A 12,229-nucleotide genomic window follows, 5' to 3' on the forward strand; every position below is an offset into this window, starting at 1 on the left:
TCAAAAAAAGTCTAAGAATAATATTCCAAGAGCTTAGAAGTCATTAAGATTTTTTTGGAAAACAAGGGATTAGCTGTTGTCTCTTTAAATGGTGGCATCATAAATGCTGAAAATCTATAAATGTGTTGTCTTTTGTTAACTTGTGGATACATTAATACCACTTCTGAGGAATGTTTGCTACTATTCCATGTTTGTAAATAATGCCTCCAACTTTTACAGCAGTCCTATAGTCTTTCTAAGACTTTTTGTGTTTTAGACCTTTCAACCTTCCCTACTCTGCTATAAAGGTTCTGTTGAACTAAAGTTTAGATCAAGTAATTTTTCTTGCAGTAAGTAACCAGATTTTGTCTAGTTTATTTAAACCCAGTTATTAATTAGGTTTGCTTAATTGGCATATTGCAGTAACGAACTGCGACTCTTAAATATTGGCCCTCTGACCCCCCCTCCATTGTCTAAAAAAACAGCATTGTATATTATGTTCTCTCCTGAAATACTGGTCAGGGTTGCAGCAGGTCCAGCACAAGTCAGGAATACCCTAGACAGGCCTGCAATCCATTTTAGGGCTGTGGCTACATGCCCTAAGACATAGCAATCATGTTTGTGTAGACGCCCGGCCGATTGAAAACACTGGCAAAATAGAGAGCAAACCCTGGCAGTTGTGAGTTAGCATAATTTTACCATTGCGTCATCAAAGCGCCAGCATTCATATTTATGTGTTTACATTTTTTATTTGTAATATATGTATATTTCTTAATGCAATATCCCACCACAGCAAAGTAAATTGTTTAAATGGAAAAAATGTAAACAATATTTTGGTTCAATTATTTATGTCAGTAGGAGAGATTTTAAAGTTTAAAGTAATTACTGTTTGTGACATAACAAATAAAAGGACTACATTTTTAGGTGATTATCTAATGGCAAACTAAATAAAAATAATGAATGCAGACTGCACATGTAGTGTGTAGCTTTTACAAACAAAACAACCCCCTATGAGTCCTCGTGGTGTCTGGGATTGTCACAGCTGAAATCTGGCATACCTACCAGTAAAATCACCATCTGTAAAAGTGATAATGAATTAACTGCTTCATTTATATTGATCAAATCTGTAATTAATTCAGTGTCCTGGCTAGGACTAATTGGTCCTTATTCTGGACATCTTGTCAGAGCGTGGTCTGCTTCAGTGCCAAGCTGAAATTCCTGGAACATCGTCAACAAAGGATTGCAGAGGTGAGAGCCAAGTACAACGCCCTAAAAAGAGAGCTGGAACTAGCCAAACAGCATCTGATGGTAGATCCAGGAAAATGGACCCGTGAATGTGAGTATCTAAAAATTATTTTAGTAATTAGTAATTGATTTGTAAGTATAAATTTCCCTGCACTGGTCCACTAATGATCCTCAAACCTGCAGTTTATAGTAATAGTATTGCTTTCCTATTGCATGTTAATTGCTGTAAATTCTGGAAAGCCTGTAATGATATTTTACATGTAGAGTAGATGTCTACAATAGCAGGAGCTTTGGGTTGCATATTTATTTGTCCTTATGATGCATCCAAATACAATATTTATGTTTATAAAGGATATTCAGAGCAGTGGGTGTTCAAACCCCTAGTCTTGTGGCTAAGGTTTGGGTTTGGGGTTTGGTGTTAGAGATAGGGTTTGGGGTTAGGGTTAGGGTTAGGATTTGGGGTTAGGGGAAGGGCTCGAGCTTGGGGTTTGGGTTAGATATAGGTCCTCTCCCATTGGTTGGAGGTAACAGTATGCAAATCTTTTGACTCCCATTGGTTCAAATCAATCAATCCTGTCCCTTTTGATGTGTTTAACCAGAGGTTTTCTCGTCCTGTCTATTACCACCTGAGGCCAGGAACTTAAAAAATATATACAGTATTTGTTAGTTATTTGATGACTGTTTAGTATGTGGTTTGTTGTTTCAGACACAGACTTATTCAGCTATTTAGAAATATTTTCCCATAAATTGTTACCCCAGAGGTTCCACTAACCCTTAACCTTACATTTATTATTTTTTCCAGTGTAATAAAAGTAAAAATACAATAAAGACATATTAAAGTTAAGGTTCTAAACCTACACCAAAAACCAACAGCTGTCCTACTGTTAACTAATCAGAATATAACCTAGTATCCACATTTATTGAATCAGAACTCCACCCTCAAGATTCTATGCTTTGGCATAAACTGTTAATATGTGTTGGCATATTTAAATAAAATAAAACTAGTCATGGGCAGCACGGTGGCTCGGTGGGTAGCACTGTCGCCTCACAGCAAGAAGGTCCTGGGTTCGATCCCCAGGTGGGGTGGTTCGAGTTCTTTCTGTGCGGAGTTTGCATGTTCTCCCCGTGTCTGTGTGGGTTTTCTTCGGGAGCTCCAGGTTTCCTCCCAGAGTCCAAAAACATGCAGTCAGGTTAATTGGAGACACTGCCCTGCTATGGATTGGGTGTTACTATGTGCCTTGCGCCCATTGAAAAGCTGGGATAGGTTCCAGCACCCCCTGTGACACTAATTGGATAAGCGATTAAGAAAGTGAGTGAGTGAGTGAAACTTGTCATCAATAAGATTTAGTAGCCTTTATATAGTCCCTGGGACTTGGTTTAAAATGAGTGACTAAATAATTGAGTGAACTGGTTCTCTGTCTGGTGTGTATTTAAGCTTTAAACACAGTGTTTCTGGGTGGCGCTAGAGCCCCTGACAATCCTGTTCAGAATAAAGTAGTTAGTGAAAATTTAAGAATAATACTACTTGATGATATGCATGTGAAGAACTGTTGGTGCTCTTTAATAAATATTTTCTTCTGGCTTTACAGTCGACCTCTGGCAGACTTTTGAAGTGGACTCACTGGAGCACTTAGAAGCTCTTGAGATGGTCACACAGCGTCTGGAGAATCAAGTGAACCGCTGCAAGGCAAATGTTATGATGGTGACCAGTTTTGATGCTTTACCAAAACGCAGACAGACACCAAGGCGTGGATGGCCACCTACAGACTATAAAGGGCTAATTGAAATATAGTGAATGTATTCTGAATGAAATGAAACATCAATGGAAACAGTATTTGCACTGAAGCCATACTCCAAACAAATACATTTATACATTTACACATGACTGACTGGCAAGTATAACCCCAAATCAGAAAAAAGTTGGGATAGCATGGAAAATGCTTCTTTTTTGCACAGTAAAGTTTTAAGTGGCGTTTGAGCATGTAACTCTGTATTGTAGTGCTTGACAAAGGTTTGCCAAAGTAATCCCTCACCAATGTGGTCATATCAGCTATTGTTGAGTGGCAGTTCTTGATGCAGTGCCGTCTGAGGGATCGAAGATCACGGGCGTTCAGCTTAAGCTTGCGCCCTTGGTCTTTACGCACTGAAATTCCTCTCTATTCCTTGAATCGTTTAATGATATTATGCACTGTAGAGGCAAATATATGCAAATCCCTTCCCATTTTTCTTTGAGGTTTATTGTTTTTAAACATTTCAATCATTTTCTCACACATTTGTTGACAAACCGGAGATCCTCTGATCATCTTTGCTCATCAAAGACTCAGCCTTTCCTGGATGCTGCTTTTGTACCAAACCATGATTACAATCACCTGTTGCCATCACCTGTTTGGAATCACATCATTATTTAGTTTTTTCACCTCAACCCTAAATTGCCCTGTCCCAACTTTTTTTGGAATGTGTTGCAGGCCTGAAATGCAGCAATGGATGTTTATTAACAAATGTAATGAAGTTGAGCAGACAAAACGTGAAATATCTTGGGTTCATCCTGTCTGCAGTCAAATAAAAGTCAAAGTCAATGTAAGGAACACTGCATTTTTATTTTATTTGCATTTTACATAGTCCCAACTTTTTCTGATTTTGGGTTATAGAAAACCTCGTTGTGCTGATTGCTGATGTGCTGATGTGCAAGTTTTGGCCTCTTGTAGAGCCTAAGGCGCAATAAAGACACATGTTTTTTTTTTATATATGTTATTTTATTACCCAAAAACATGAGAGGATCAAAGTAAACATGACAAAATAACCCCTTCTATGTACAAAAAAGATACTTATACATTATAGTACATTGTTATATAAATCATGCATGCATTACTGAAGATGGTTAAACCAGATTAGAAATCAAATTGCTACTTTGGTGATGGCTAATACTTGGATTGTGGTCAGCGCAACATATTGAAGTGGAGAGCTACAAATGAACTTGACAGATGGAGGTCCTGAGTCATGCTGACCAATAAAACCAGTTGACAAATGCCTTTGCTCCTGTTGTGCTACCACAAATTTGCAAACATACCCAAAACATTACCATGACAATGTATTTACTGCCATTATTTACAAACTATTTTCCATTTAATTGTGTTTTTGTATTTGTTTTTTTAGCCAAAATAGTTTAGTAACCACTTTATTTGACATTAAATTCCTGTTGCGGTTTGTTAATTACATCAGTTTAACAGTTTTATGTACAGTTAATAAACAAAAAAGCAATGACAACAAAAAAATTCTGAATAAACTAGTAATACACACAGTACTTTTCATGTTATTATTTACCTCACTGATGAGTAATTAGATATTTCTGATGTGCCACCATCCCACAATTCATTTGTTTGGTAAAATTTCTTGATACAACTGATCATACCTCCAGGGCCCAAACCATTCAGTCAAGCCGGAAAGTCTGCACACCCCTTTCACCCTCTCCACTTTTTATTACATTACAGACTCATTCTATAATAGATTGAGTTCACTTTTTGTCACAAAATTCTACACAGAATAGCTCACAATGACAAACTGAAAGCAGGTTTTTAGACATTTGTGCTAATTTATTAAAAATCTAAATCAAAATGTAAAATATCATACGTACACAAGTGTGCACACTCTTTGATATGACACCTAAAAGTGAGCTGAGGTGCATTTTGTTTTCACTGATACTTCTTGAGATGTATCCCCCCCCCCCCCCCCCCCCCCCCCCAATTTTTCTCCCCTAATCTAGTCATGTCCAATTACCCTGATTGCATCCTCTATACTGATTCGACCCTTCACCGCTGACTGAGGACACCTCTAAACTAGGATGAATAATTTCCAGCCAGGCGTTCTTGTCCAACATTAATGCCTGATCTTACAAATACTTGTTTTGACTAAATAGGTACAAATTCCCAGCTCGGGTGGCACAGCTGTAAATTATGCCAGTCCACTACCACTGGGATCCAGAGGTCAAATACCCAGCAAGAGGATGGCCGAGACCTTGTGATGGATTGGCGTTCTGTCCAGGGTGTTTCCCGGAAACAGGACCCACTGTGACCCTGACCATGATGACTAATTGGATGACTAATTTCAAGCCAAGCGTTCCTGTCCAACATCATTGCCTGATCTTACACACTTGTTTTGGCTATATAGGTACAAATTCCCAGAGACACACTTCTAGGAAGCTTTAATAGCCACGAATAGGGTATGATTAACATTTGTTTAACCACAAGCTATGATGGGTGCTCTGGTGGCACAGCTGTAAATTACGCCAGCCCACTACTACTGGGATCCAGAGGTTGAATAACCAGCAAGGGGATGGCCGAGACCTTGTGATGGATTGACATTCTGTCCAGGGTGATTCCTGGAAACAGGACCCACTGTGACCCTGACCAGGATGACTATTTCTATGAATAATTTCCAGCCAGGCGTTCTTGTCCAACATTAATGCCTGATCTTACAAACACTTGCTTTGACTAAATAGGTACAAATTCCCAGAGACACACTTCAAAATCTTCTAGGAGGCTTTAATAGCCACGAACAGGGTATGATTAACATTTGTTTAACCACAAGCTATGATGTGTGCTCGGGTGGGACAGCTGTAAATTATGCCAGCCCAATACCACTGGGATCCAGAGGTTGAATAACCAGCAAGGATGGCGGAGACCTTGTGATGGATTGGCGTTTAACCGCAAGCTATGATGTGTGCTCGGGTGGCACAGCTGTAAAATACGCCAGCCCACTACTACTGGGATCCAGAGGTCGAATCCCCAGCAAGAGGATGGCCGAGACCTTATGATGGATTGGCGTTCTGTCCAGGGTGACTCCTGGAAACGGGACCCACTGTGACCCTGACCAGGATGACTATTTCTATGAATAATTTCCAGCCAGGCGTTCTTGTCCAACAGAAATGCCTGATCTTACAAACACTTGTTTTGACTAAATAGGTACAAATTCCCAGAGACACACTTCAAAATCTTCTGGGAACCTTTAATAGCCACAAACAGGGTATGATTAACATTTGTTTAACCACAAGCTATGATGTGTGCTCAGCTGTAAATTATGCCAGCCCACTACTACTGGGATCCAGAGGTCGAATCCTCAGCTGTGCCACTCTGGGCCGGTCTGGCAAGGGGACGGCCGAGACCTTGTGATGGATTGGTGTTCTGTCCAGGGTGACTCCTGGAAACAGGACCCACTGTGATCCTGACCAGGATGACTAATTCTGTGAATAATTTCCAGCCAGGCGTTCTTGTCCAACATTATTGCCTGATCTTGTTTTGACTAAATAGGTACAAATTCCCAGAGACACACTTCAAAATCTTCTGGGAAGCTTTAACAGAATAGGGTATGATTAACATTTGTTTAACCGCAAGCTATGATGTGTGCTCGGGTGGCACAGCTGTAAAATACGCCAGCCCACTACCACTGGGATTCAGAGGTCAAATTCCCAGCTGTGTCACTGGCCGGTTTGGCAAGGGGATGGCCGAGATGATGGATTGGCGGTCCAGGGTGATTCCTGGAAACAGGGTGATTCCTGGATTCCTGTTAAATGAAATAAGCTATGGTTGATTTAAAACACTGAATCATTGACAGATCAATCAGAAATCAATGTACCAGAGTAAACACATTCTGACGTCAGAGATTAACGTTAAATTCCTTTGATGATGGAAGAATACACGAATGCAATGTTGCTCTACAGGTATATTACTGGCAATGAACCAGCAGGTGGCACTAGACGAAGTGCAGGATGAAAGAGGAACGCCCCTGTCTGCATCAAAAACAACTGCACAGCTGTAAATGCTTCTTCCTAATCTTATTCCAGACCTGTTTTATATTTGGTCACAGCAGCAGAAGTGGATTAAACACGACCAGCACATTTCTGCTTTCTGGTTCCAGTATAAATGTAAGTAGGTGCATGAGGTCTGAAACTCGAAGCGTAGCGGTTATACAATTACAATGAAAGCAGTGCAGGGAACAAGGACATGATTATCAGGATTGTAATACACATGGTTTGGTTAAATCATGTCTGCTAGGTTATGTAGTTTGGGTACAAAAAATTACATGTTATTGTGTTTGCGATATTTGTGCACATCATTTTTATAGATTTACGTGGAAGTTGGAGTGTATTACAGCACATGTGTCTGTGATCTAACCAGAGTTAAAGTATTGTGACAAGTATGGGCCAAAAATGCATAGGAATACATCAGATTTTTGGTCTTGGTTTGTGCGTTTTTGCGCTGTATGTGGATTATTTCTATCCGAATGTAAACCAGATGCAGTGCTGGATTCGGTTCTCAGGTTTACTGAATCAGAGTCGGTTCCAAAAAGAATCGATTCCCAATCACAGGCGCTGGAGTCGACTTGAACGTTTTAGCAAATAGTTCCTGGGGAAAAGCAATAACAAAACTTTCATTTGATCTGAATTTAATCTAAAAGTCATGAACATTTTTAATAAAAAATATCCTAAATCAATTTTGACACTGGCAGCAAAACAGACCCAGATCATACTACCACCACCGTGCTCAATAGTAGATAGTGTTGTTGATTTTTAAAGCATATGTATACAGTATATATATACACACACACACTGCCTGGCCAAAAAAAAGGTCACCACCTGGATTTAACTAAGCAAATAGGTAAGAGCCTCCCATTTGATAATTACTGCATGGGTGATGCATTGCATGGGCTTCTCATTTGTTAAACAACCATGTTGAAAGACACATCCTGTGGTTGTGGAAAAGATGTTAATCTGTTTTAGAAGGGTCAAATTATTGCCATGCATCAAGCAGAGAAAACATCTAAGGGGATTGCTGAAACTACTAACATCGGGTTAAGAACTGTCCAACTCATTATTAAAAAGTGGAAGGACAGTGGGGAAACATCATCTTCCAGGAAGGAATGTGGTCTGAAAAAAATCTTGAATGATCGTGATCGGCGATTACTTAAAAGTTTGGTGAAATCAAATGGTAGAAAAACTACAGTAGAACTCAGGGATATGTATAATAGTGAAAGTAAGAGCATTTTCACACGCACAATGCGAAGGGAACTCAAGGGATTGGGACTAAACAGCTGTGTAGCTTTAAGAAAACCACTTGTCAGTGAGGCTAACCGGCAAAAACGGCTTTAATTTGCTAGGGAGCATAAAGATTGGACTCTGGAGCAATTGGAAGAAGGTCATGTGGTCTGATGAGTCCAGATTTGCCCTGTTCCAGAGTGATGGGCGCATCAGGGTAAGAAGAAAGGCGGCTGAAGTGATGCACCCATCATGCCTAGTGCCTACCGTACAAGCCTGTGGGGGCAGTGCTATGATCTGGGGTTGCTGCAGTTGGTCAGGTCTAGGTTCAGCAACGTTATGTGCCCAAAGAATGAGGTCAGCTGACTACCTGAATATACTGAACAACCAGGTTATTCCATCAATGGATTTTTTCTTCCCTGATGGCACAGGCATATTCCAAGATGACAATGCCAGGATTCATCGGGCTCAGACTGTGAGAGAGTGGTTCAGGTAGCATGAGACATCATTTTCACACATGGATTGGCCACCACAGAGTCCAGACCTGAACCCCATTGAGAATCTTTGGGATGTGCTGGAGAAGACTTTGTGCAGTGGTCCAAATCTCCCATCATCAATACAAGATCTTGGGGAAAAATGAATGCAACTCTGGACAGAAATAAATGTTGTGACATTGCAGAAGCTTGTGGAAACGATGCCACAGTGAATGTGTGCTGTAATCAAAGCTAAAGGCGGTCCGACGAAATATTAGAGTGTGTGACCCTTTTTTTTGGCCAGGCAGTGTATATAGGCATTGGTTTGCATAGATAATTTGGGGACCTATAGTAGTTACATTCCTCTATAGTGAAATCATTTGCATTAATGCTCGGTTTAATGAATGCAGTCAAACTAGTCCAAACCAGCCACTAAAATATCTCATGCAGAGATGGAAGAACCTGTCGTAAGCACAGCCATCTGTGCCACGCTCCATAAATCAGGCCTTTGGAACAGTAGCAAGACAAAAGCCACTATTGAGTACAAGGCAAGTTATAGCCTGCTTGTTGTTTGCTAAATGGCACGAAAAGGACTTTGGCAATGTCAGGAAAATGATGCAGAATTGCAGGACTATGTGTGGTGAAAAACAGGCATTGCATATTACCTGGGTGTTACCATCTTTATGGTGAGACATGGTGTGTTATACAAAATGTACTGTAACAAAAGGAGAACACAGGAGAACACAAAACATAGGTTTTAAAAAAAATATATATTTACCAATCAGCCATAACATTAAAACCACCTCCTTGTTTCTATACTCACTGTCCAATTTATTAGCTCCACTTCTGACTTTGGGTGGTGGATCATTCTCAGCACTGCAGTGACACTGACATGGTGGTGGTGTGTTAGTGTGTGTTGTGCTGGTATGATTGAATCAGACACAGCAGCACTGATGGAGTTTTTAAACACCTCACTGTCACTGCTGGACTGAGAATAGTCCACCAACCAAAAATATATCCAATCAACAGCGCCCTGTGGGTAGCGTGCTGTGACCACTGATGAAGTTCTAGAAGATGAAACAGCAGCAATAGATGAGCGATCGTCTCTGACTTTACATCTACAAGGTGGACCAACTAGGTAGGAGTGTCTAATAGAGTGGACAGTTAGTGGACTCGGTATTTAAAAACTCCAGCAGCGCTGCTGTGTCTGATCCACTCATACCAGCACAACACACACTAACACACCACCACCATGTCAGTGTCACTGCAGTGCTGAGAATGATCCACCACCTAAATAATACCTGCTCTGTGGTGGTCCTGTGGGGGTCCTGACCATTAAAAAACAGTTAAAGCAGGTTAAATAAAGTATGTAGAGAAATGGATGGACTACAGTCAGTAATTGTAGATCTACAAAGTGCTTCTATATGGTAAGTGGAGCTGATAAAATGGACAGTGAGTGTAGAAACAAGGAGGTGGTTTTAATGTTATGGCTGATCGGTGTATGTATTTTATGCGTTTTTTTTCCCCATGTTCTCCCAATTTAGTATAGTCAATTTGTCTTCCGCTGCTGAGGAACCCCGATTTTTTTGCAGTTGACATGGGTATATTGCTGTTACGCCTCCTCCGATCTGCGCGCAGCCCTTAACAGAACCCTTTTCCACCCATGCACTCTGCACAGGTGCCTCTATCCGCCAGTCAGGGTCCTTACACAGCGTTTATCAGAATATCAGAATACTTTATTGATCCCAGAGGGAAATTGCATTTAAACATTAATTTGAAGACCCCGCCCACGTAGTCCCGACATCCCTCCCTGCAGGCACTGCCAATTATGCCCGCTAGATGGCGCCTAGCCGACTGGTGGCAACACCAAGTTTCGAACCGAGGAGTTCAGAATCTCGGCGCTGGTGCGCTACCGGAATATCCCGCTGTGCCACCTGGCCACCCAAAACACAGTTTTTAAATGATTATTTAACAAATTAGGTGATTTAATTAAGAAAACTCCATTTCAACTCATTTCAGAAGGCTTCCATTTAATCACACTGAGTTTTCAGGTCAACCCAGGAGATTGGTTTGCTGAGAAATTGAGAGGTATAACACTTTTAACACTAGTTAATGTTTAAAGCAATCAAATTTAAATGTAAACATCATTGTATAGTTACTGTAAAGGAATTCAGAACAAGTGTATTGTTTCAGATGTAAAATATGTGCATGAGGTATTGTTCATTTTTATTTGGAGGTGTAAAAGTAGGTCTACTGTAATATACCAATAAAAAACAAGAACAAGGTGCACACTCATGCAAACATGGAAATACATGGGGATTACTGATAGAATGCAAGTTTAACCAAATTTGCTGTCACTGGTGGCCTGTTATGTGTCTTTATTTACATTCTGTATTTTATCATGAGAAATACTCTTTCTAAAACATGTTTCTTCCCAAGTGAATTATCCAAGAAAGCTTTGTAGCAAATTTTCTTACAAGAAATGTGACACTTCATTTATTTAATAACTTATAAACCTTATTCTGTACTCTGCATCACACTAGTTTTCTAAGATTTCCTCTTAACATCAAGCTTTCTACATGTTATAACATAATTCCTTTTGGGCATTTTATTTACCAGTCTAATTCCACCCTTTAATCGTGGCTATTGTAAAGAGAGAAAGTTCTTTTAAACAAGATACCCATTTCTTTTCAACACTTGGAACAAAGCGCTAGAAAAAAGCCTATCTACAATGAGTACATTCATAAGCATTTCTTATTTGCAGCCACACCTATTATATTGCTCCAGGGTTAAGCACTTAGATAAGCCACATTTTTAGCTGAAAGATTTTGTCTTATACAGGACCAAATTCATAATAAAATAAGACATTTTTGGCCCAGGGGAAAGCACTAGGTTAAACCAGAAAATAAAATAGTGCAGATTCACTATAAAAACAATATAAAAAAGTTCTCCGCCCAACATGAACAAAGTTTAGGAACAGCAGAGTAAGCCATTTTTTTACAGGTCAATAACATGACACAATTTTTGTGTTCATTATTTTGGAGTGGGTTCAATCTATATGGTAAGTGGAGCTGATAAAATGGACAGTGAGTGTAGAAACAAGGAGGTGGTTTTAATGTTATGGCTGATCGATGTATATACTACATATATTGTTGCAAAGACTGTGTTTTTGGTGAATTGTTGCATTTTTTCACTTTTTGCATTTATTTTATCCCTGTCCTAACTTTTTAGTTAGTTGTGTTGCAGGCAATAAATTCAAAATGTGTTTATATTTACAAAAAAACTAAACAATAAAAAGTCATTTCTTCATAGTTTTGTTAGTTAAATTATGTCCCAAATTGGGGTAAGTTATCTTAATATTAAATATTGAAGTATCTTTGTAAGATGTAGGTGCTCAGGTGGTGCAGTGGTCAATTATGCTAGCTCTGGCCTGCTCAGGTGGCGCAGAGGTAAAAACACACGCTGGAACCAGAGCTGGGATCTTGAATACATCGTATCGAATCTC

The 12,229-nt window shown here is 39.8% G+C and overlaps 1 protein-coding gene across 1 annotated transcript in view; it reads left to right on the plus strand.

Annotated features, from left to right (window-relative positions):
• The window catches only part of kif26bb (kinesin family member 26Bb), a 45,918-nt gene extending 42,902 nt beyond the window's left edge, over positions 1-3,016 (plus strand). The window contains exons 14-15 of the mRNA XM_063002482.1: positions 1,165-1,315; positions 2,814-3,016. Of these exons, the coding sequence (XP_062858552.1) occupies positions 1,165-1,315; positions 2,814-3,016 (354 nt within the window). The remainder of the gene's footprint in view (positions 1-1,164; positions 1,316-2,813) is intronic.
• The last annotated feature ends 9,213 nt before the right edge of the window (positions 3,017-12,229 follow it).

The sequence above is a fragment of the Trichomycterus rosablanca genome, chromosome 9 (genome assembly GCF_030014385.1).
Source record: "Trichomycterus rosablanca isolate fTriRos1 chromosome 9, fTriRos1.hap1, whole genome shotgun sequence".
Lineage (NCBI taxonomy): Eukaryota > Metazoa > Chordata > Actinopteri > Siluriformes > Trichomycteridae > Trichomycterus > Trichomycterus rosablanca.